This window comes from Pongo pygmaeus, chromosome 13, assembly GCF_028885625.2.
Source record: "Pongo pygmaeus isolate AG05252 chromosome 13, NHGRI_mPonPyg2-v2.0_pri, whole genome shotgun sequence".
Classification (NCBI taxonomy): domain Eukaryota; kingdom Metazoa; phylum Chordata; class Mammalia; order Primates; family Hominidae; genus Pongo; species Pongo pygmaeus.
The window spans coordinates 39724399-39749304 of record NC_072386.2 but is presented as its reverse complement, the minus strand read 5'-3'; the positions used below and the strand labels follow the sequence as shown (position 1 = coordinate 39749304).

The following is a 24906-nucleotide window of genomic DNA, read 5'->3' as shown; positions in this document are numbered from 1 at the left end:
TTTTTGATGGTTGGTCAGACCTCCTCTTTCCTACAACCCTCACCCCATGTCAGGAATATAATCCTTCATTTTGCGAAAACAAAACAAAGTTAGACTGCATAGGCTAATGAATGTGTTTATTTCCCTCTCACATTCTCTTACTTAACCTCTGCTTGCCAGCTCAGTGAACCAGTGTACTAAAGAATTCTGGTAACATGAGTTGATTTGATAAGAAAAGTTAATATAGGTCCCTTTTAGAAAATGCACTCTCAGTAGAGAATTGCATTTTGAAATATAAATTTCAAGTTCATCACTCCAGTTCATCACTCCATAACAGGTGCCCACAGGCACATTATTTTGCTTTTCAAGATCATCTGGAATGATGCCATTTAGACTAATTGCCCTCAACCTTTTAATTTACCTGGATTTTTGGAAAGTATCTGTGTTTCCTCATTCAGCCACATGTTTGTCTGAGGTAGAAGCATTTTGGAAGTTTATAGTCACCATATCCATGAGTTTTCATATGATGTCACCTTGTTCTTAGGTAACAGGACATATATTGGTGCTCATATATTGACACTAATCTCTTGCATTGGTGAAGTACTTTACAGTTGACAAAGCACTTACTCAATTATACTGTACAGTCTTCACATAATTTCATGTATAACTGTCCTGTGAGGTAGCTTTTAGTTATCCACATATTAGAAAAGTTAAGAGGTAAGACATTTTGCCCACAGTTATCAACCTAGTAAGTAGCACACAGTGTCCATTAACAGTTGAATGAATAAACAAAATATGGATTATTCATACAATGAAATATTATTCAGCCATGAAAGGAATGAAGCAGTGATACATGTCACAACATGAGGAACCTTGAAAACATAATGCTATGTGAAACAAGCCAGAGACAAAACACCACATAATTATATTATTTCATTTATATAAAATGTCCATAGTAGGTAAATCCACAGAGACAGAAGTATATGTGTGGTTACCAAGGGTGGAATGGAGTTGGGGGAAGGAGCCTGGGTAGTGAAGGCTGTAAAAAAAAATTCTTTTTGGTATGATGAAAGCAATCTAATATTAAAGTATGGTGATGATTACATAACTCTGTAAATACACTAAAAATCACTGGATTGTATACTTTAAATGGGTGAACTTTATGGGATATAAATGATATCTTTACAAAGTAATGCATTCTTCTTTCCCCTACATTCCAGAGCTAAAGGACAAGTAACTTCAAAAGTGCTGCCTCTGGGCTCCTTTCCTGGTACATATTCTGCTTCACTTTTGCCACATCATGAGAAGGGGTACCCAGTCTCTTGAAGTCTTTTCTTTCTAAATATTCCTCTGTCTCTTCCTCTCAGGTCTCACTTGATCAACTAAAGGGGCAGCCAGCTAGAATCCTGGTATTCACTACCTACCACTCACTGGCAGATGTTGACATTAGCACATTACTAAGCCTAGCAGAATTAAGAGAAAAGGAAGCCATTAGTGCCAGGTTGGAATCCTGCAATAGCACTTAGCACCTGTCCTCAGTTTAATGTATGAGTATAAGCACCCTGAATCTATAGAAAATCCAGAAATGTCCGTTATTTATAAAATGCTCCCTATATATTTGTGTTTGTGCATGTGTGAGATTTGTATTTATGTAAGAGTATGACATATAGCTACAGTTGACCCTTGAACAATACTGATTTGAACTATGGGGTCCACTTATACATGGATTTTTTTTTTCAACCAAACGTGGATGGAATGTAGAATATTCATGGGATGTGAGCCCTGCCTATGCAGAGGACCAACTTTTTGTACATGTGGGTTCTACAGGGCCAACTGAGGGACTTGAGCATGTAAGATTTTGGTAGACACAGGGGTTCTAGGTTCTAGAACCAATCCCCTGTATACACTGAGGGACAACTCTATTGGCACAGAGTTGATTGAGGCAGTAGGAAATGGGAAGATAAAGCTGGCAGCTCTTTCCACACATGGAAAGTGTAACAGGAAAGAAGGGCTTAAGTTAGCAGGTAGGTGGTGTGGGATTCAGGGACATTACTCTGCGTATATGTTTCATCTATTGCAGCAGCCTTTCCTGTTACATACTTATACCCTGTGGGGGCAGAGGACAAGTACAGTTCTGATATCTGAGACTGTGCGAAGAAAGCAAGCCAGGAATTTGTGTGATAGGGGAGCCTCCACAATTTGTTGCCTGATTCAGCATAAGCCTGCATTGTTTGAGTATCTCTAGGAAGTCAGCAGCAGTGCAGGCAGCAGACCTCACGGCTTAGGGTGGAAGCAAAGTGGAGCATCTGTCAGCGCAAAGCCTTCTTAAGCAGTGATGAGCTGCTTAGCATTCAGGACATTCAGCCCAAGATTATAAATGAAATGTGTTTGTGTGTTTGTATGTGTGTATATGTATGTATGGATATGTATGTCTGCCCTGTCACTAGGAGGCTTTTTAAATTTTTTGATTTAGAGCATAGAATTTCTAGAGATATTAATTTTCAAATTTCATACCTGAGGAATCCATCTTTCTGAGTTTTGTGTGGTTATATTTTTGGTCCTAATTTGTCAGTAAACAAGACTTTTATTTCCTCCATAGAGAAGTCAGTGATTTTTCTGTCTGGGGTCTCTTCTTGCATGCCCCCTGGTTGTCCATCCACTTTCATGACTACCTCTGCAGTCTCTTCATATCTCTTCCTTATTGTTACCTAAGGTAAAGCTTATGATTTATTATTGCATCTGTGCGCATGGTGCCAGTAGCTTCCTTTGGCTTAGGAAGGAAGAACATTTATCTCAGGATAGAGCTTCACTGCCACATTTGGTGACATAAAATGCTATATGGAGAACTGACTATACTGAGGTGTGAAATACATGTAGGAAGTCTCTCAAATATATTCAGATATCCATCAGCTTGCAGTTTGTCCCTGATGTTGGCTTTCTGCGAAGCTGAAGTGCCTACCTTGAATGGATGGAAAAAAACTGTCCAAGTCTTTGTGCCCTGCAGCCATCAATTACTGTACTTTTCATGAGCATTTCCTGTGGTTCCAAATGATATATCTATAGGCAGAAAGTGAGATGGAAGAGGGAAGTATTGTACACAAAAATATGAGGATGTGAACAGAGCAGCACTGTTCACAATAGCAAAGACTTGGAACCAACCCAAATGCCCATCAATGATAGATTGGGTAAAGAAAATGTGGCACATATACACCATGGAATACTATGCAGCCATAAAAAAGGATGAGTTCATGTCCTTTGCAGGGACATAGCTGAAGGTGGAAACCATCATTCTCAGCAAACTAACACAGGAACAGAAAACAAAACACCACATGTTCTCGCTCATAAGTGGGAGTTGAACGATGAGAACACATGGACACAGAGAGGGGAACATCACACACTGGCGCCTGTCACGGGGTGGGGGGCTAGGGGAGGGATAGCATTAGGAGAAATACCTAATGTAGATGACAGGTTGATGGGTGCAGCAAAGCACCATGGCACATGTATACCTATGTAACAAACCTGCATGTTCTGCACATGTATCCCAGAACTTAAAATATAATTTTAAAAAATATGAAAAAAAGTAAATGAATAAATAAATAAAATTTATCTGAGGAAAAAAATGAGGATTTAGTTCCTATTATCTGATTCCTAGTGTCCTTTGCATCATGCTTATTTTGTCTCTGAGCCCATTGTATTAACCTACATCACATATATGCAGTTTGCACTGCTGGAAGCTATCAGACTCTGTAATTCTAATGACTCTGAAATGATTGTTTCAGCCGCACCCTACTGCTACCTCTTTGCCCATCCTCTGGGCTTGCTTATACTCATTAGGGAAACTTCTTTGACTGTTATGACCTCTTTCTTTCCTGATTATCCCTTTACTTTCTGTTTTTTGGTTTTGGTCGTTTTCATTGGTTCTTTCCCTGCCTCGTCTTTAATTGTTGGTGATGCTCAGGGTTCCTTCCTTGACTCATAGCTGTACTCTGGATGCAAGTTCTCCCTGAGCAGTCGCCTTTGAGCTCTGGCAACACTGAAATATATGCACTCTCCTGTGCATATGCCACATTTGTTGCTTGTTTGCTTTTTGTCATGTAGGAACTTCTGTGTAATAAAGCTTCTTCCCTAATCCCATGTCTGTTCATCTGGCTTACTTACTCCTTTCAGAATCAGCCCAGCCTACAGGAAGCTTTTCCCAGCCTACTCTTCTCTCTCAACTGTGTTCTAATTGTCCATGAGGGTATTCTGTACTTTTGTTAATGTATGTACACCGTTGTATTGAAATAATTTGTTTATATATACAGTCATCTAAACAAAACTGCAGGTTCCCAGACAGCATGTGCTTGTTTTATTTGCATTTAAAACCTTCAGTGCTTGCAAAGTCCCAGGTATATAGAAGGCATTCAATTTGAGTGCTGCTATATTCATTCCATTTGGTGGATTTAATCTTAAGATGTTTTTGTCTCTTTTTTTCTAAAGAATGGAACTTGCACCAAAATAACCTTCCTAATCTGAAAAAAAAATGTGTTATAGCATTTTCTTTTTAAGCACCTTGCATAGTACTTTCTCTTTTCCTCCCTTTCCTAATATATGGTCTGCCTGTGTTGTACTATAAATAGTACTGCAGCAGGTAGAAATTGTAGCAGTTAGGGTTCTCCAGAGAAACAGAATGGTGAGACATGGATATACATACATACATACATACATACATATATATACATGCACACATATACATACATATATATGTATGTGTGTGTGTATATACATATATATAGAGAGAGAATTTTATTTCAAGGAATTGTATGTGTGTGTGTATACATATATATATATATAGAGAGAGAGAATTTTATTTCAAGGAATTGCCTCACGTGATTTTATATATATATATATATAGAGAGAGAGAGAGAATTCAAGGAATTGCCTCGCGTGATTTCATATATATATATATATATATATATATATATATAGAGAGAGAGAGAGAGAGAGAGAGAGAGAGAGAGAGAGAGAATTTTATTTCAAGGAATTGCCTCAGGTGATTATGTTTGAAAAGCCAGAAATTTGCAGGTCAGGTCTGCAGGCTTGGAAACTCTTGGTCAGAAGCTTGATGCTTCAGTCTTGAGGCAGAATTCCTTCTTCCTCAGAGTCAGCTCAGCTTTGTTCTTAGGGCTTTTCCATTGATTGGATGAGGCCCACCCACATTATGAAGGATAATCTTCTTTACTTGAAGTCAACAGATTGTAGATGTTAACCATTTCCACAGAACAGCTTCACAGCTATTGCATTAGTTTGGTTGAATAAGTGGATACTGTAGACTTGCGAAGTTGATGCATGCAACTCCCCATCACAGAAGTAAGCATGAAATTTGTAGTTGTAACGTATCTTAGAACTCTTCTGATTACCCAGGTCTACCCTGTTGTGGCTCCATTTTGTGGATGAGGAAACAGGCCCAGGGTAGTTTGTAGTTTCGATTCACAAAACTGGTTAGTAGAAAGGGGCTAGCCAGAAATTTTCTCTTAACAAATGAGAAGTCCTGATTGACTTGCTTTGGCCTTATCAACAGAGTCATCAAGCATTAGGTTCTAGACCACTTATTAACCAGCTCAGAAATCCCAAAGTAATTATTAGCACTTTTTTCTTCTCTTTATGAGTTGCTTTTTTTTTTCTCAAGGGGATTTATGACTAGCTTTAAATAGAATTCGAAAAACTACTACATGGCATAAATCTGACCTCAAGTCTTAGAGTCTGTTATTAGCAGATACTGTCTTTTTATATTTTCTGTAACTTCAATGGCTTATTGCAGTGGACTATGAAAATGTATAAAATTTTTTCCTATTGCCAGGGATGGGAAACTATGGAAATGTCATCCCTGCTTACAGAACTGCCCTCTTAAATTGCCCCTTATCTGATGATGAACTAAATTATTTGGGGGAGTTGAAAAATAGAGAAATGCCAGTTATTTTTTATTCAGCACATTGTATATACTCAAAACATTTTCTGTAAGACAAAAACAGGAAACCTTGCAAATGAAACTATGGGTAATATGTAGTTATAAACCATCTTTCCAGGAAGGAGCTGAAAGCTCTGCATGATCCCTCTTTTATAAATTTTTCCAACTCCTTTTGAAGGATGTAAGTAATTTGCCCCATAGTCTGTGGGAATTTTTCACTTTGGGGAAATGGGGCTGAGAAAGTTATTACTTTTAACCCCAGTGAACCACACCAGAAACAATTACAGCATCATACAAATCAATTTCTGCATTTTCCATGAAGTGTTTGGCAAGGAACAAAATAGGCTGGAAGCTGGGAAAAAGGCCGAGTACTTAACTCACTCAAACTCATTTTAAAGTTTTTAGCTCTAGATATTCAAAGAAAATCAGTCTTCATCCTGTTGAATTCATGGGAACATCACTGTTTTTTATATTATATAAAAGGAAACTTTCCAATTTTCTTAAATATACAATTTTTTGATAGTGAGAAATAAAATTATCTCAATTTAGATAGACAAAATGCCTTTACTCATTTTCTAAGAAAATCTTAAATTTCTGGATAGGAAAATAAATATATATTTTTTGAAATCCATTTTCAGAATATCATGGCATTTAAGCATTCCAACTTAATGACAGCTGAGAAAGGCTGGTGTGAGACATATACTGCGTAAAGTGAATCCACCCTGTCTATTATACATGGGGATACCACCATCTGGAAAAACAAGATCCATGTATATTTAGCCAAATACCAAAAGAAGACTGCTGAAATTTCACTCTCCTGTTTCCCTCTAAATATTTGATATGTCATCAAGTATTGTATTGTATTTTTTAAATGTTTTGGCACTTTACTGAATAACACAGAATAACAAAGAACTTTCGCACAGAGTCAGAGGGTGGTCTTTTGTTTATTATCAGAGGTGATGCCTTTCTATAAATATTGAGAATACAGTAGTGTCCTACAGGAATAGCTATTTCGTTTTTCTAAAGAGCTTGTGCATTAAGTAATGTTGTTCTTTAATAATGCACTTAAATTACATTTAGATTTTTTTGCTAAATGTGTGAAATCAGTTTAAAATTCCATCTTTCATTTAAGACTGCTTATTAAGGAATAATAATCCCTTATTTAAATTATGATTTTTGATAGTTGACAAAGTGCTTTTACACATATTTTCTCATCTAATTCTAAAAACAGATCTAGTGTTAGATGATGTTGGTTTTCATTCCTGAGGTGAAGAAATTGAGGCAACAAGAGGTTAGGCATTTTCTTTTTCACGCAACTATTAGGCGACATTTCCAAGACTGGAATTCATGTCTCTTGACTCTAAATCCAATTTTTAAAAACCCTTGCCTAAAGTGGCTCTCATTTACTGAATTGTCAACGGTATTTCTTTGTACATATAAATAATTTTATGGATTGCCCCATAATGCAGATTAGGTGGGATAATTTATGAATTCTGATTTCTACTCTTAAAACCTATGCATACTTAATTTATAGAATGTTAATTAAAGTAATTCTGTTTTAATATGAGTAAACAAATGGTGCTATACTTAAAATTATGGTGATTTTTCAAAAAAGTATTTTGGAAAAGTATTGTGTTTATTTTCTATCAAATGTATGTGGGTATACACACAAAAACACATTTGCCTACATATATGTGTGTTTATATATGCAAATATGTGCATATGCATATAAACTAAAATACATGTATTTAGATGGCAGCAAGATTAAGAAAATAATTAGGTCATTAATACTAATTGCAGTTGTAATGAAAGTTGTATAGTGGATGAATGCAGAGTAATTAAAATGAAGATAGAATTTTCTTTAGCCTTGGCTGTAAGTAAAATGTAATACATCATAGTTTGTTGAATTTTCGTACTCTTTCCCTGTTTTTGATAGAGTAAAAGATATACTTTGGAGTGGAGATTAAACTCTTAAGAGATACAGACCAATGCTGATTCATAGTTGAGGGTCCTTATTTAATTTACATTCAATTTTTGGTTTTAGAATAATTCATTGAGATATATATTTTCTGCTCTGCTCTTCAAGCGCTATGTTAATTACTGAAGTCTCAGACATTTTCAAATAAAAGAACCTGTGATATATGATCTCTTCCATTAGCAGCTTACAATTCAGATAAGCAAATATGCTCAGCAGTTTTACTCAACGAATAGTTCTTTACAGGTAATCCAACAGATGATGTCTCATTAAGAGTACAGAGGAAGTCCAATAACTCCCAGCTCAGATGGGGAGTCACAGGTGATGGAGAAGGTGTCATCTGGGTGAGCATTTTTGGCAATTGGTAGAATTTGAAGAGTAGGAAAGGAAATAGTTTCAGGTACAAAGCAAAGGGAACAAACAGCACATTTGGTGGATGGTAAGGAAACCTGGCTTTGCATCATGAATAGTGACTGAACAAAATCAGGGAAATTAAGAGGTAAATAAACTGGCAATATGGGAGGTATGAATAAATTTGGTCTTAAGTCTATTGAATTTCACTGATGATGCGGTTTTCAAGGAGACCTTTTTAAATGGCATTTTGGAGGCACAGTAGTTGGCTCTTAAGCATTTAGTAAATGAAATGCAATGCTGGGAAGAATCAGAGCCACCCCTAGAGGATGGAATGTCTTCTGCTTAGAGGTGACAGCTAACTGGGGGAGGATGAGTCATTATTGGAAAGCAGGACAACATCCTTTGGGCTGAGAACAGTGGCCATTTATTTAAGCTGTCTCTGGCTGGTGGTCCTCTTTGACATTTTTCTTATTTGGTATATGGAAAAAATATAGCATGAGACATCCACTACTGCAGGTTTAAAATTAAGACTTTTAATTTAAAACATGAGTTGATTGTATTATTTATTTTCTTTTTTGAAAGTTGAGCTGTTTGAAATACCATCCCAGAATGAGGTGGGCAGTCTTACTTGCCTCGGTTTATGCCACCTCTAAGTCATCTTAACATTAGTATTCACAAAACTACATTGCAGTGAAATTCAACAAATCTTTACTGAATATCTCTTATGAGGAAGACGATAAAGAATAAGAGGAAAATGAGATTTTTAGTTTGTTTGGAATACAGAGTGTATGGGAAGTATAATAGATTAGAAGTATAAAGTCTCAATGTTGTACTAAATGGGCACCATTAAAGGTTTTGAACCATCAAAGTTTTTAGGTTTTTAAAGGGTACAGGAGAGTTGTTTTTAGGAGTTGTTTTTAGTTTTTTGGATGATATAGGGGGACATATTGGTTCACTTGTTCTGTTTGATTCGCATATCTTTTGCTTTTAAATAGGTGAACAGTTTCTCAAATGGCAAATATGTTAGTCAAAGTATACTAAGTGGCATCAGATAATATTCAGTACTGTGAAGTGTCAGTTTTAGATATCACCTCACTGGAAAAATAATAGCATCAAATAAATAGTACCAGGTAAGGAAAAACAGAGCTTTTCATTATTGGCCAGATGGACTCAGCAAGCCTGTGTTCCCCACCTTGATCGTTATGCATAAAACAAAAGGAAGTTTTAATAACATTATTTAAAGAAAAGGAAGAAAAAATGTTTGCCATACTCCTGAGGAATGAGTCAGTTGTTACATAGTCCACTGTTAAATTCAGGGCCTTGATATATTTAGCTCGTTTGTGACTTGGAAAAATAGCCCAGAGAATAATATAGATGTTATTTTTAATATTACTTTTTCCCCCAGGAATCTAATTACGTAAGAAATTTTTTATATCAACCAACCATTCAGGCCAGTATCAGTGTATCAGTGCCTAACTGCTAACATCATTCGCTATATTTGGTGAACTGTCTCTCTCAGCAGCTCAAATGTCAGTTTTTATAGAGAAGAGAAAAGCTCTCTCTTGTTCTCATTCTCATTGAGGCACTCCTCCCTCCTCCTTCCTTTCCATCTCTTCTTCCCTCTCTCTTTTTTGAACACACACACACACACACACACACACACACACACACCCCAAATAGATAGTTAAAGCCAATGGATTGATGACTTGACCTCAGTGTGTTATCAAGACTAGTTCTGAATTACTAATGGCCAGTGGGATCCAAGTATCTCATTTGATAGAGTGATGCAGCTACTGTGGTGCTACGCTGTTGATGGATGCAAGAAGAGGGGAAATTAAAATCACTCTATATTTAACAGTATAGGATTGAAAGTGTGATGTAGGCCCTTGTGCTTTTGATAAGGGAAATGGTTTATTCTTTAGAGTTGGTCAAAATGTGATTAACACAGGGTTACCAGGATTCTCTATTAATGAAAGCATCTCTCAGCTATATATTTCCTTGTGTATCTGTTTTCTAAATGAAATTAAATATCACAGGTCACAGGTCACATGAGGGGTCTGTCTATAATGATTCTCTTTGACAACAAATGGAATCTTGGAATATAGTGAGTTTCCTGACATTGGAGACAGCCGTGTAGAATGGAGACAACAATTGATTTGGGGTTTTGTAGAAAATATTTCTTTATTGTGTGGGAATGCAACTAGATTAGAGTTTCCTAGCCCAAATTTAATGGTAAACCATGTACTTGAAAAATAAGACACAAGAGGGGACTGACATGTGAGCTAAAACTGTTGTCACTGAGCAAAATGAGAGATAGGGAATCAGTGTGACAGTAAAAATTGGTTTGATGATAGGGACAATATTAATAACCTTTAAGACCCCCTCTATTCATGACTTTCTGTTACTTAAACCTGAATATGCTGGTCAACTCACTGGCACTTGAAAAAAAAATTTTTTTTGAGTCTGAGTCTCACCTGTCACCCAGGCTGGAGTGCAGTGGCACAATCACGGCTCACTGTGGCCTCAACCTCCTGAGCTCATGCAATTCTTTAACCTCAGCCTCCAGAGTATCTGGGACCACAGATGCACACTACCATGTTCAACTAATTTATTTTTATTTTTGTAGAGACAGAGTCTTACTATGTTGCCCAGGCTGGTCTCGGAAATCCTGGGCTCAAGCGATCCTCCTGCCTCAGGCTCCCAAAATGCTAGGATTACAGGTGTGAGCCACTGTGCCTGGCCTAGTAGGTTCTTAACTGAATTCTAACCCCCGCACCCAATTTCTAGTTTGCTAAAAACCCTTAAGAATGCAGACCAAGAAGCTGGCTGCCAAACAAGATCACAGTTGGTACAGGCTTCAGGTTAGGTGGTATTGATGTCAGACAAATCCTAAATCTTTGAAGACTGCTGAAATAGGGGATCATCAGTGAGCATCACTCAGGGCACAAGTTAAGTGAGACGGCTGATATCAAGGATTAAGAGTTAAGGCAGTGGGTACACCTCTAGCCTTCTGAGTCTAATGGAATGTGAGACAGAGACATCCAGCACCACGGACAGCTCTTCAGAGCTGTTGGGTGGATGTAAAAACTCCTAGGGGTTTTTCCTGGAAAAACTTCTACTTCTTCCTAGCTAAAGATGTCTACTATACACAAGTATCGTACTTTATGCAACCCTCAGTTTTCTCATCTGCAATGTAGTAATAATAAATGTTCTATATAGTTCTCCGGGTACACATATTAAATGATAAATTGAAAGTGAAAGTATGTGTCAGTGATACAAATTTAATAACTTTTCACTTTGAATCATTGCCCTTTATCTACCTAAGATTGTATTATGTCAAGGAAATTTGCCAGCTTCTTCTCAAAGTATCAAATAACACTTAAATAAACTGATGGGAGAAACCGTGATATGGTAAATAGATATCTACATTTTATTGGTGAGAGATAGGAACTAGGTTTTATTGTATACCATGTAGGTTCAGACATATGCTCTTATAATTCTTATGACATTTAATTTTCATAACCACTCTGTGTACCTATCAAGGAATGGAGGGGTCAGTCCATGTCATGTTCTTCCACTGCGCCATATTTCTCCTATTTGTACTGATGGGATGGAATGGGTGACATCTGGTATGCAGGGCCAGAGTGATGATAGAATTCCAACTCGTGGCTGTCTTAAGAGTGGTCTCTTCTGAGTGTTTTCCTGATGGCAGGAAGTGGGAGTGAAGGACAGATAGAGGGGGTAAGCAGCACAGCTCAGGTTCCCCAACAAGGAGATATCAGAGCATTCCTGGCCAGGAGATGGAGCAGGGTATCCAGGGGCCCTTTGGAATGAGGTGAACCAGGTTGTTGCTGAGCTTACTGCGGGTTAGTCGTGGTAGGAATCTTCTCAAAGACCCTCAACCTAGCTGCTATTGAAGGAAATGAAAAACCATACTTTGATATCTGTGTGCGGTAACTTTATGTAATACAGTGACAGCTTAGGGAAAAGCATCTATCTATACAATTAGGGTATTTTAAAGGGAAAGAAAAGGTCTTGTGCCATTAACATTTAGTATTTGTGTTTTTCATAAAACCAGAGTATCTTTTGTGTGATCCGTTTGTATTTAATTTGAACCATTATTTCAGAATATAAAAGTGTATATAATTTTTTTTTTTTTTGAGTCAGAGTCTCGCTGTCGCCCAGGCTATAGTGCAGTGGCGGGATCTCCGCTCACTGCAGGCTCTGCCCCCCGGGTTCACGCCATTCTCCTGCCTCAGCCTCCCGAGTAGCTGGGACTACAGGCGCCTGCCACCACGCCCGACTAGTTTTTTTGTATTTTTAGTAGAGACCGGGTTTCACCGTGTTAGCCAGGATGGTCTTGATCTCCTGACCTCGTGATCCACCTGCCTCGGCCTCCCAAAGTACTGGGATTACAGGCGTGAGCCACCGTGCCTGGCCCTAATTTTTTATGAACATGAATTTTACATGTGGTTAGTGACTGTTTGCAGTTGTTATTTGACAAATATAAAATGTGTCATAATGGAAAATGATCAAGTAGCAAAGAAATGCCTTCAACAGCTTTCTATATGTTTTGTCTCATGTACATAAGGATGTAGACAGCTTTATGAGACAGACTATACTATACAAGTACTTTTGTCTGAAGATTAGCTGGGCTGAGACTTTTTTTCTTTTCATAACAGTTTGATAGATGTTTGTGATTATCTGTTCAATAGCCCATTTAGGACTACGTTGAAGAAGCAGCAATTTTCTGCATAGGTAGCATTTGAGATCCATTATCAGAGGGAAATGATTATTGTATGATGCTGTTGTCCCTTAGAACTTTCAAGAGGAAAATGTTAGGATTAGGTAGTTATATAATGATTTGTTTGATAGAAGGAGCACTGAGGTTGAAATCAGAAGATACAAATTTGAATGCTTGCTTCTATACCCACCAGATGCATAACCTTTAGTAAGTTGTTCAGACCCTCAGAGCCACAGTTTGCTCCTATAAAAATGAGACTCTCCACCTAAGTCAGGGAATGGTTGTGAGATTACATTAGATGACATTTGTGAAAGTGCTTAAAATTTCTAACACATTTTTTAAAGAAACTGTTTATAATAATTCTCCTTTGTGGTTATTTTCTACAGAAAGTGAGTGAGAAGGTTGGAGGAGCTGAAGGAACCAAGCTAGATGATGACTTCAAAGAGATGGAAAGGGTAAGCCTTCACTACTGCCTAGTGTTCCCTTTGACATAAAAATATCTACCATAATTAGAGGAGAAGAGAAAATGGGAGAGGGCAACTGTTTTCCACTGGTCTCTGAGAATACATTTTGTTATTTAAAACTACTTTTCGTGTATATTTTAAAACATAAAATGTAAAATATTCTGTCTTCCCTTTGTATTGTCCTGAGGACAAAACCTTAGTGAAGGTGAAAGGTCACGATGAACTTTTTCTGGTGGGTGGGTTTCATCATCATTTTAAAAAAATAAGGACAGTGTTGAGCTGATGTTTGAATTAGGTTGAGATGGGTAGAAAAGAAGCTGCAGAATGACATCCCAAATGTTTTCGGAAGAGTTTAAGTCACTTTCTGGCTTTAAGGACCTTCCTTACTGGTTGATTGGCCAGAGGCAGCCATGTGTAGTGGAGAGAATACAGTTTTAGAGCCTGTCCAACCTTGGCCCAAACTCCCCTTCCTACCATGTGTCGCAAAAGTCCATCTATTGATCAGAGCCTGTTTTTAAAATTTTATTATTATTATTGTTATTATTTTTTGGGATGGAGTCTTGCTCTGTTGCCCAAGCTGGAGTGCAGTGGCATGATCTTGGCTCACTGCAACCTTCATCTCCTGGGTTCAAGCGATCTCCTGCCTCAGCTCCCTGAGTATCTGGGATTATAGGCACGCACCACCACGTCTCGGTAATTATTGTATTTTTTGTAGAGATGGGGTTTTACCATGCTGGCCAGGCTGGTCTCGAACTCCTAACCTCAGGTGATCCTCCTGCCTCAGCCTCCCAAAGTGCTGAGGTTACAGGCGTGAGCCTCTGCACCCAGCAGAGCCCCTTTTTAAGTGAATGTAAAATGAGAAGACTAATACTCATTTGGGGGATTTTAGTTAAGGCTTAAAAATAATGTAGATTATTTAGCTTTCCGCTTAAAAGGTAGGTTCTCAGCAAGTGAGGGTAGAAGTGATGAATAAAACATCTCATTTTATTTTTCTTGGGACATGAGCCATATTTTCGCTTTTACTTTTCTTTTACTTTAACGCTCTTCAGAGCAGGTGATATTTAGGCTTATGATTAAAAGTGTGTGTTACATTGTGCACAGAAACATTTTAGGTCTTAAGTGGGTGGTGGGTAATGGATCTGAGAGTAGCAATCCTGTACTTGAACAGAAGAGGATGTTGCAAACCTATGGTACCTAGAAACCACATTTAAACATTGTTAAGAATATTGCTTTTGTACTTCATTGTAACAGAGCAATTTTTTAATATTCTGATTTTGATTCTACCAGAAGTTTTTTAGGGACTGGATATTGTTTTAGTCTACATCAGATCCAACAGGCTGCCTCAGTTTTGCTGTTTTTGCTATGTTGGCATGAAGAGTCAAACAAAAAATTCCTGGGTATACATTAGTGTAGTGTGGGAAATTAAAAAAAAAAATCCTAGGTACTTTCTACCTTGTCTTTTTTAGTTTTTCTCTTGGTGAGTTTATTGATGAATTCAATAAATATTTTCTTTGTGTCTTCCATGAACCAGGAGGTAGGATATAGACAAGGTTCCTGAGTGCATGAAGTTCATAGTCTAGTGGGGAGGGCAAACTTGGGGCAAGTAATGACCAGCGTGGCAAGGAGGAAAACTCATGGAGCTACAGAAGCCCAGCACAGAGGAAACTCACCTATACTGCATTGTCAAGGAGAATAGTTAAGTGAAGATGGGAAAGAGTTAGCAGAGCCTGGTAAAGGAAACAGCATGCAAGCATGCAAGCAGGCAAGAGGGAATGGTTGAGTTCCTGAAAAAAAAAGATAAGTTGCCAAGAGACAGGGTCTTGTGAAATCAGACTGCATAGTATTGACCCAGCTGGTCATTCTGGCTAAGTTCTTGAGATAGGCCTCACTGATGGGTACCCACTGGTGAGGAGATTTTATACTGGAATTCTGAGTCCCAGCCTTCAGAAGTCTGGAAAACCAGACTCTTACAGCTGAGGCCTGGCACCCACTTGCTCCAACTGGACCAAAGTCTGCATTGGTTCCTATTTCTCATCTCTGGATGGTTCTAAATACCACCTGATCCTCAACCAAAGCTGGTAGCCACTAATATCCATAGTTCTGGAAATAGTATTTTACCCATCCATCTTCTACAGCATCTGAGACTCCAGGAACTGACACACATTTCCAGAAATGTCTTGTCTTTGACTCTTCTACTGCCCATAAAATTGGAGTTCCTCACGCTTCATTTGAGCAGCCCATGGGTTAATCAGCCTCAGTCTTCACCCAATCTTGCTTGATCCCTCCTTGTGCTTTGATGCTCCTCCTTCCCCGCACCCCTGGAGAGCATTTATAGTATGCCACGTGGCCAATGTCGTGTAATTAATGAGAGATTAGGCAGGTATTTAGGAATTTGGAACTAAGTACCAGGAATCAGAATTTGATACTTCCTTTTAGCATCTGCCAGGACTAAAGGGAATAAGCTAGGCAGCTCACTGTCTAAACTGAGACAAACTAACTTTCTGTTTCTTAAATGAGACTAAAAAGAACAGGAAATTTGGAGAACTGAGTAGAATTTATCACTGAGCAACTAATTAGACCTTTGGAGATTTATTTTGGTGAGAAATAATGCCAGTTTTGCAAACTAATTGAAATAAAAGAGAATCCTCTAAGGATTTTACTTTAGGCAAATACCAACAGACCTTCCTCTGAGTATGAAAGTAAGGTGTAATGATTATTTCTCCTAATTTATAGAAATGTTTCTGAAACTTTTATTTCAAAATACAGATATTCCTGCAGCAAAGTAAACTTCTGATTGACTGAAGAACACACTCATGTCTCTTTACTTGGGTTTATACCTGAATAAATTGAGAGATTTAGGTTTCAGTGCAGTGTGGCAATTGTTTTACTCTTTTTAATTCCGTATATCTTTTGTTTCATCTGTGTCTCTATTGCAAATTTTGTACCCTCCACCCATGCTAAATTTACATGAATAGTGTAAGATTTCTGTGGTAATTGAAAAGCACTTGCTGTGGATTTAGACTCTCAAATCTTTTCTCACCTGTTAATTGATTATTCACACAAATGTTTGAGCTCAGTGTTCGCAAGCAGACAGAAGAATTGCCTTTCCATAGTTTGTTTTCTGCTCGTCAGGCATTTGGGGTAGAGAGACCTTTGCTCATCTGTATTCTCGGAGGTGCAATTAGATAACAAAATGAAATAAATTAGAGGTTTGCTTCAAGCAGCATTACTGGGAGAGAGAAGTGGGTTTTCCTAGGGGTGTTTCTCTAATCAGCCGCCCCAGCCACTCTGTGGCTGAGATGCAGTAAAATCATCATGTGTGTCCCTTAGCTCTGCAGCCCTCCTCTCCCTGAGCTGATTGGATAGAATCCTGCGGCTGTGCTGTCTCTGTAGGATCCCTGCCCATCATTATTTCTCTCCTCTTAAGTGCCTTGCACGGAATTCTTTTTGTTTTCATTTTAAATGCTGTCTGTTGCTTACAAGCTTTGTTAAACACAGGCTAAATGTCTTACTCTGGTGCAACATTGGAGGATTTGTTCTTTGAAAAGCTATAGGTTTTTTGTTAAGAGGAAGTTCTGAAATTTGAAGAACCTCTGGTTCCTTCTCAAATTTTCCTCAGTTGCTGCAATGATTATGTAGTTTTTTGTTGGGTGTACAGTTACATTCATTAATTTACTTGGAAAGTTCCTCCATGTTAAGGTAGTATCCCTGCCTTCAAGGGGCTTCCAGTTTTGATTTTTAAAAAATTGTACGTAAATCAGTACCTTACAGAACATAGTGCTTGGTGTCCTGGGGAGGATTCCCATGGAATCTTCAGGCTGGGTGTATCAGGCTTCCTAGAAGAGAGAGGGCGTCTGAGCTAAATCCTGAACATGTCTCTTGTCCCTGATTACATGGTTAATTCAGAATTCTAAGCTGAGGAATATAGTATCTCTTTTGCAGCCTGAAAACTATCCTGGGAAATCCCTTCTGTTGAACCCAGAAGATGTCCTAGGGATAGAAACATGTCTATAGGCCCTTTAATAAAAATGGGGTTCTTTTTAAGGAGCAGCCTTGAGTTTTAAAAAGAGCAAGTTGTTGAGAAAGAATGCCATTTCATGTGAGAGTGAGAGAGGATTATTGGCAGGTTCAGGTGTGGAGAAAGTCCAATAGGAAAATGTCCATGGTCATTATCTTCATACACTGAGTCATTGGGTGGAGAGGGGTTCAATTTTTCTATCCAGCCCAAGTGGTAGAGCTAGAATTAATGAGTAGAAACCATGGGGAGATAGATTCTGGCTCAATATAAGAAAAACTTTTGGCTGTCAAAGCTGGGTTTTTGGTGTGTGTGTTTTTGTTTGTTTGTTTGTGTGTGTGTGTGTGTGTTTTGCCTCAGGAATGACTGAATTCCCTATCACTGCTCATGTTTGACCCCGTCGTTCCCACTGCCCATGTTGGAACACAGACTGACCCGCTAGTTCCCTTCCATCATGTGAGGCACACCAGTCATCTCTTGTGAGTTTTGTGGTTAGTAATTTGTTACTAATAATGTTACTTTTTAATGATGTCCCTCTTACTTGGATTCCAGTGATGTCTCTCAAGTGGGGAGAGAAAGGAGTGGAGTTTCAGCTAGAATGCTCTGAGCAACACATGTCCCCGAGTGCACCCATAATGTCTCCTTCATGGTGTGATGGGAAAGGAGGAGGTGTGGAGCATTGTGCTAAGACACACACCCCCTGGTGTGGGGATGTAAGAAGGGCCAGAGCTCCAAACAAGATGAGCTTTAAAGACATCTTTTTCCTTAGTCTGAAATTCAGTGATGACAAGCTTCCTCTGAGCTACGTGTTTGCAATATAGTTCCAAGCTTATATTCATTAAAGGTAATGACCAGGAAGATTAACAACAACAACAAAAATACATTGGAGCAATCACAGCATTGTAATAACCTTGTTTATTTTTGTTTTTTAACACGTTGTCAGTTGGGCTTTCTGAATACATAAGATAATGCTTTAAATCAAAGCAGCTTGGGGACAGATGCATTAACTCTTCTGAGTCAGTAGGGGACTATTAAAAACATCACTCTTGGACCTGCCTGTATCTCGCTGCCAGACAGACCTTCCCAGGACACGGTTTTCATCATGTCTCTGTGATTGTTTATTTAGCTGTTCTTGTTCAGGAGTCTCAGTATTTTAAGTGGGTGTGTATGCATTATTAATAGTTGTATTTTCTTAACTTCAGTGACAGAAAAGTTAAGAATTTGAAAATATTTTAGTTTTTCATGTGCTTTTTAAATATTTCTTTTATGTTACCACTGTGAGTTACCCATTTTCAAGTGGGTGTGTAATTCATCTACTTATTTATCTAATTTATTTATTTACTTACTTATTTGGAGATTGAGGTCTCACTCTGTTGTCCAGGCTGGAGTGTAATAGCTCAGTCATAGCTCACTATCACCTCAAACTTCTGGGCTCAAGTGATTCTCCTGCCTCAGCCTCTCAAGTAGCTAGCACTACCAGCACACACCACCATGCCTGCTTAATTTTTATTATTTATTTGATATTTGAGGTCCAATTTATGTCTTTTTTTAAACTTTTATCTTAACTTCAGGGGTACATGTGCAGGTTTTTTACATAGGTAGACACGTGTCATGGGAGTTTATTGTACAGATGATTTCATCACCCAGGTATTAAGCCTAGTACTCATTAGTTATTTTTCCTGATTGTCTCCCTCCTCCCGCCCTCCACCTTCCAATAGGTCCCAGTGTGTGTTGTTCCCCTCTGTGTGTCCATGTGTTCCATCATTTTTGTCCCACCTATAAGTGAGAACATGTGGTATTTGGTTGTCTCTTCCTGCATTAGTTTGCTAAAGATAATGGCCTCCAGGTCCATCCATATCCCTGCAAAGAACCTGCTCTCTCTTTTTTATGGCTGCATAGTATTCCATGGTGTATAGGTACCACATTTTCTTTATCCAGTCTCTCATTGACGGGCATTTCGGTTGATTCCATGTCTTTGCTATTATGAATAGTGCTGCAGTGAACACATGTGTGCATGTCTTTATAATAGAACAATTTATATTCCTTTGGGTGTATATCCAGTAATGGGATTGCTGGGTCAAATGGTATTTCTGTCTTTAGGACTTTGAGGAATCACCACACTGTCTTCCATAATGATTGAACTAATTTACACTCCTACCAACAGTGTATAAGCATTCCTTTTTCTCCACAACCTTGTCAGCATCTGTTATTTTTTGACTTTTTATCTCATTGTGGTTTTGATTTGTGTTTCTGTAATGATCAGTGATGTTGAGTATTTTCTCATATGTTTCTTGGCCACATAAATGTCTTTTGAAAAGTATTCATGTCCTTTGTCCACTTTTTAATGGGGTTGTTTGCTTTTTTTCTTGTAAATTTGTTTAAGTTCCTTATAGATGCTGGATATTAGACCTTTGTTGGATACATAGCTTGCAAAAATTTTCTCTCATTCTGTAGCTTGTCTGTTTACTCTGTTGGTAGTTTCTTTTGCTGTGCAAAAGCTCTTTGGTATAATTAGATCCCATTTGTTAATTTTTGCCTCTGTTGCAATTGCTTTTGGTGTCTTCCTCATGAAATTTTTGCCCATGCCTGTGTCCTGAATGGTATTTTGCCTAGGTTGTCTTTCAGGGTTTTTATGATTTGGAGTTTATACATTTAAGTCTTTAATCCATCTTGAGTTAATTTTTGTATATGGTGTAAGGAAGGGGTCCAGTTTCAATCTTCTGCATATGGCTAGCCAGTTATCCTAGCACAATTTATTGAATAGGAAATCTTTTCCCCATTGTTTGATTTTTGTCAGATTTGTCAAAGACCAGATAACTGTAGGTGTGCAGTTTTATTTCTGAGATCTCTATTCTATTCTGTTGGTTTATGTGTCTGTTTTTGTACCAGTACCATGCTGTTTTGGTTATTGTAGCCCTGTAGTATAGTTTGAAGTTGGATAGCATGATGACTCCAGCTTTGTTCTTTTTGCATAGGATTGCCTTGGCTATTCAGGATCTTTTCTGGTTCCATATGAATTTTAAAATACTTTTTCCTGGTTCTGCTAAGAATCTTAATGGTATTCTAATAGGAATAGCATTGAATTCATAAACTGCTTTGAGCAACATGGCCATTTTAATGATATTGAGTCTTCCTATCCATGAGCATGGAATGTTTTTCTATTTGTTTGTATCATCTCTGATTTCTTTCAGCAGTGTTTGTAGTTCTTCTTGTAAAGAACTTTTGGCCGGGTGCAGTGACTCACGCCTGTAATCCCAGCACTTTGGGAGGGTGAGGTGGGTGGATCACGAGGTCAGGAGATCGAGACCATCCTGGCTAACATGGTGAAACCCCGACTCTACTAAATATACAAAAAATTAGCTGGGTATGGTGGCAGGCGCCTGTAGTCCCAGCTACTCGGGAGGCTGAGGCAGGAGAATGGCTTGAACCCAAGAGGCGGAGCTTGCGGTGAGCCGAGATCACTCCACTGCACTCCAGCCTGGGCGACAGAGTGAGACTCTGTCTCAAAAAAATAAAATAAATAAATAACTTTCACCTCCCTGGTTAGCTGTATTCCTAGGTATTTTATTATTTTTGTGGCAATTGTGAAGGAGATTGTTCCTGATTTGGCTCTTGGCTTGACTGTTCTTGGTGTATAGGAATGCTAGTGATTTTTGAACATTGATTTTGTATCCTGAGACTTTGCTGAAGTTCTTTATCAGCTTAAGAATCTTTTTGGCTGAGACTGTGGGGTTTTCTGGACATAGGATCATGCCGTCTGCAAACATGGATAGTTTGACTTCCTCTCTTCCTACTTGGATGCGCTTTATTTCTTTCTCTTGCCTAGTTGGCCTGGTGAGGACTTCCAATACTATGTTAAATAGGAGTGGTGAGAGAGGGCATCCTTGTCTTGTGCAGGTTTTCAAGGGAAATGCTTCCAGCTTTTGCCCATTCAGTATGATGTTGGATATGGGTTTGTCATATATGGCACTTATTATTTTGAGGTGCATTCCTTTAATACCTAGCTCATTGGGACTTTTTAACATGAATGAATGTTGAATTTTATTGAAAACCTTTTGTGCATCTATTGAGATAATCATGTGTTTTTTTTTCTGTAGTTCTGTTTATGTGATCATATTTATTGATTTGCATATGTTGAACCAACCTTGCATCCCAAGGATAAAGCCTACTTGATGATGGTGGATAAGCTTCTTGACATGCCTCTGGATTTGGTTTGCCAGCATTTTATTGAGGATTTGCATCAGTGTTCATCAAGGACCTTGGCCTGAAGTTTTCTTTTTTGTTGTATCTTTGTGGCTAATTTTAAAATCTTTCGTATAGATGGGGTCTCACTTTTTCCCAGGCTAGTCTTGAACTCCTGGCCTTAAGCAATCCTCCTATCTTGGCCTCCCAAAGCACTGAGGTAACAGACATGGGCCACCATGACTGACTTAATTTATTTATATATTAATGATCACTAAACTCACAAAGTGTTGGTGCTCCCTTTAAGGTGTCTATGTTTTCCTTAAACTTTTGCTCTGCTACAGCATCTGGTATAATGTGGTATCTAATAGTATGAAATCATATCTTTCAGTCCTTTTGTTGCTCCACAAATAGCGCCATGCTGTTCACGAGTCCTTACACCTAAGTTTGGGAAACACCAACTTTTCTTTTCTTCAGGGAAGAAAGGTAATATTCACATGTCTCTGGAAGAGTAACCCCATTCTAGTCATTTCCATGCCGTCTGTTCTTTAGTATCTTGTCTCTAAAGACTGAGACAGCTGGTGAAATAATCAGTATCATCTATAGATTCAGCATGGCATTATTATTAGTGAAGCTAGCACCTAGCACAGGGATCAAGATTTTTTTGTAAGTGCTTTAGGTTTTTGGGGCCAGAAGGTCTCTGCGGTCTCTTACAACTCCTTGCCAATGCTGTTGAAACACAGAAGCATCCATTGACAGCGTTTAAATGAATGAGTGTGGCTGTTTTCCAACAAAACTTTATCTAAGGATGCTGAAATGTGAATTTGAAATTTGAATAATTATTTTGTGCAGTAAAATAGTAGTCTCATTTCAAATTTTTTCAACCATTTAAAGAAGTAGAAATGGAAGTTTTTATTACCTAAAAAACATGCCTGTGTCTGTATATATTTACAGTTTCACTTTCTTTTTTTATGTTTATTTTTTATTATACTTTAAGTTCTGGGGTACATGTGCACAGCGTGCAGGTTTGTTACGTATGTATACATGTGCCATGTTGGTGTGCTGTACCCATTAACTCGTCACTTACATTAGGTATATTTCCTAATGCTATCCCTCCCCCCACCCCCACCCCACGACAGGCCCCCGTGTGTGATGTTCCCCTTCCTGTGTCCATGTGTTCTCATTGTTCAGTTTCCACCTATGAATGAGAACATGCAGCGTTTGGTTTTTTCTCCTTGCGATAGTTTGCTGAGAATGATGGTTTCCAGCTTCATCCACGTCCCTACAAAGGACATGAACTCATCCTTTTTTATGGCTGCATAGTATTCCATGGTGTATATGTGCCACATTTTCTTAATCCAGTCTACTATCATTGTTGGACATTTGGGTTGGTTCCAAGCCTTTGCTATTGTGAATAGTGCCGCAGTAAACATACATGTGCATATGTGTTTATAGCAGCATGATTTATAATCCTTTGGGTATATACCCAGTAATGGGATGGCTGGGTCAAATGGTATTTCTAGTTCTAGATCCCTGAGGAATCGCCACACTGTCTTCCACAATGGTTGAACCAGTTTACAGTCCCACCAACAGCATAAAAGTGTTCCTATTTCTCCACATCCTCTCCAGCACCTGTTGTTTCCTGACTTTTTAATGATCGCCATTCTAACTGGTGTGAGATGGTGTCTCATTGTGGTTTTAATTTGCATTTCTCTGATGGCCAGTGATGGATGAGCATTTTTTCATGTGTCTGTTGGCTGCATAAATGTCTTCTTTTGAGAAGTGTCTGTTCATATCCTTCACCCCCTTTTTGAAGACTTAAATGTTAGACCTAAGACCATAAAAACCCTAGAAGAAAACCTAGACAATACCATTCAGGACATAGGCATGGGCAAGGCATTAGACTTCATGTCTAAAACACCAAAAGCAATGGCAACAAAAGCCAAAATTGACAAATGGGATCTAATTAAAATAAAGAGCTTCTGCACAGCAAAAGAAACTACCATCAGAGTGAACAGGCAGTCTACAGAATGGGGGAAAATTTTTGCAATCTGTTCATCTGACAAAGGGCTAATATACAGAATCTACAAAGAACTCAAACAAATTTACAAGAAAAAAACAACCCCATCAAAAAGTGGGCAAAGGATATGAACAGTTTCACTTTCTTTAAGCAGCCTTCCCTAATGGCTTCTCACACCAATCCCAGGCAAGGTTAGTTGAAGATGGAGGCTCAGGAGCTTATAAGATGAGAAATTCTTATAATTTAGGATGCATCAAAACTTACTTTCAAATAGTAATTGGAAATTTTGGACATTGAGAAAAATAACAGTTACATGTCATAAGTTCAAAGTTAAACGGTGCTGTTCTCAAATGGCAATAAGCTCAGTTCTGGGAGCTTATGGGAATTGCTAGTTATAATAAATTACTTAAGTGGAAATCTTCTTTATGCTAAGTTAATCAGGACTGTTACTAAGAGAATATGTACTTGGATATTACCAGCTTAGGTATATAAATAACTCTTCTGGCAAGTGCATAACAAGGCACATTCAGGAGTCTCGTGGGGTTATGGCCCTCAGCTTGTCTCTGGCTGACACAGTGTAGTTTAGCAAAAGAGTCCTGGGCATTATTATGGAGGACAGAGGTGGAGAGAAGTTAGCAATTAGTCAGCCTCCTACTGGCAGATGACTTCAGAATGTGACTCATCATTGGACCATTCAGTTCTTCTGGTACTTTTTTAAAGAAAGCCTCTGATTCATGGCCTTGGGAACTACTTTTCTCCTCATAACACACTTAAAGAGCTCCTTTCCCTTCTCTAGGCCACAGATGTGGACATTTAATAAATTAAAGCATTAAACAGAATGCTCTCCTGGTCTCTTCCTCTTATGTCCATGGAGTCTATCAAGTAATTATCTGTAAGAATGCAGCCATGCCTGGTGCAGTGACTCACGCCTGTAATTCCAGCACTTTGGAAGGCCAAGGCAGGTGGATCACTTGAGGCCAGGAGTTCGAGACCAGCCTGACCAACATGGCAAAACCCCATCTCTACCAAAAAATACAAAAATTAGCCAGGCGTGGTGGTGCGTGCCTCTAGTCCCAGCTACTTGGGAAGCTGAGGAGGGAGAATCGCTTGAACCCGGGAGGCGGAGGTTGCGGTGAGCTGAGATTGCTCTACTGCACTCCAGCCTGGGGGAGAGAGTAAGACCCTGTCTCAAAAAAAAAAAAAAAAAAAATTGCAGTCAGTAGCAA

The 24906-nt window shown here is 38.5% G+C and overlaps 1 protein-coding gene across 1 annotated transcript in view; it reads left to right on the top strand.

The window, feature by feature from the left end:
* SH3GL2 (SH3 domain containing GRB2 like 2, endophilin A1) overlaps nt 1-24906 on the top strand; it is a 220653-nt gene that overhangs the window by 158927 nt on the left and 36820 nt on the right. The window contains exon 2 of the mRNA XM_054502135.1: nt 13386-13454. Within this exon, the coding sequence (XP_054358110.1) occupies nt 13386-13454 (69 nt within the window). The remainder of the gene's footprint in view (nt 1-13385; nt 13455-24906) is intronic.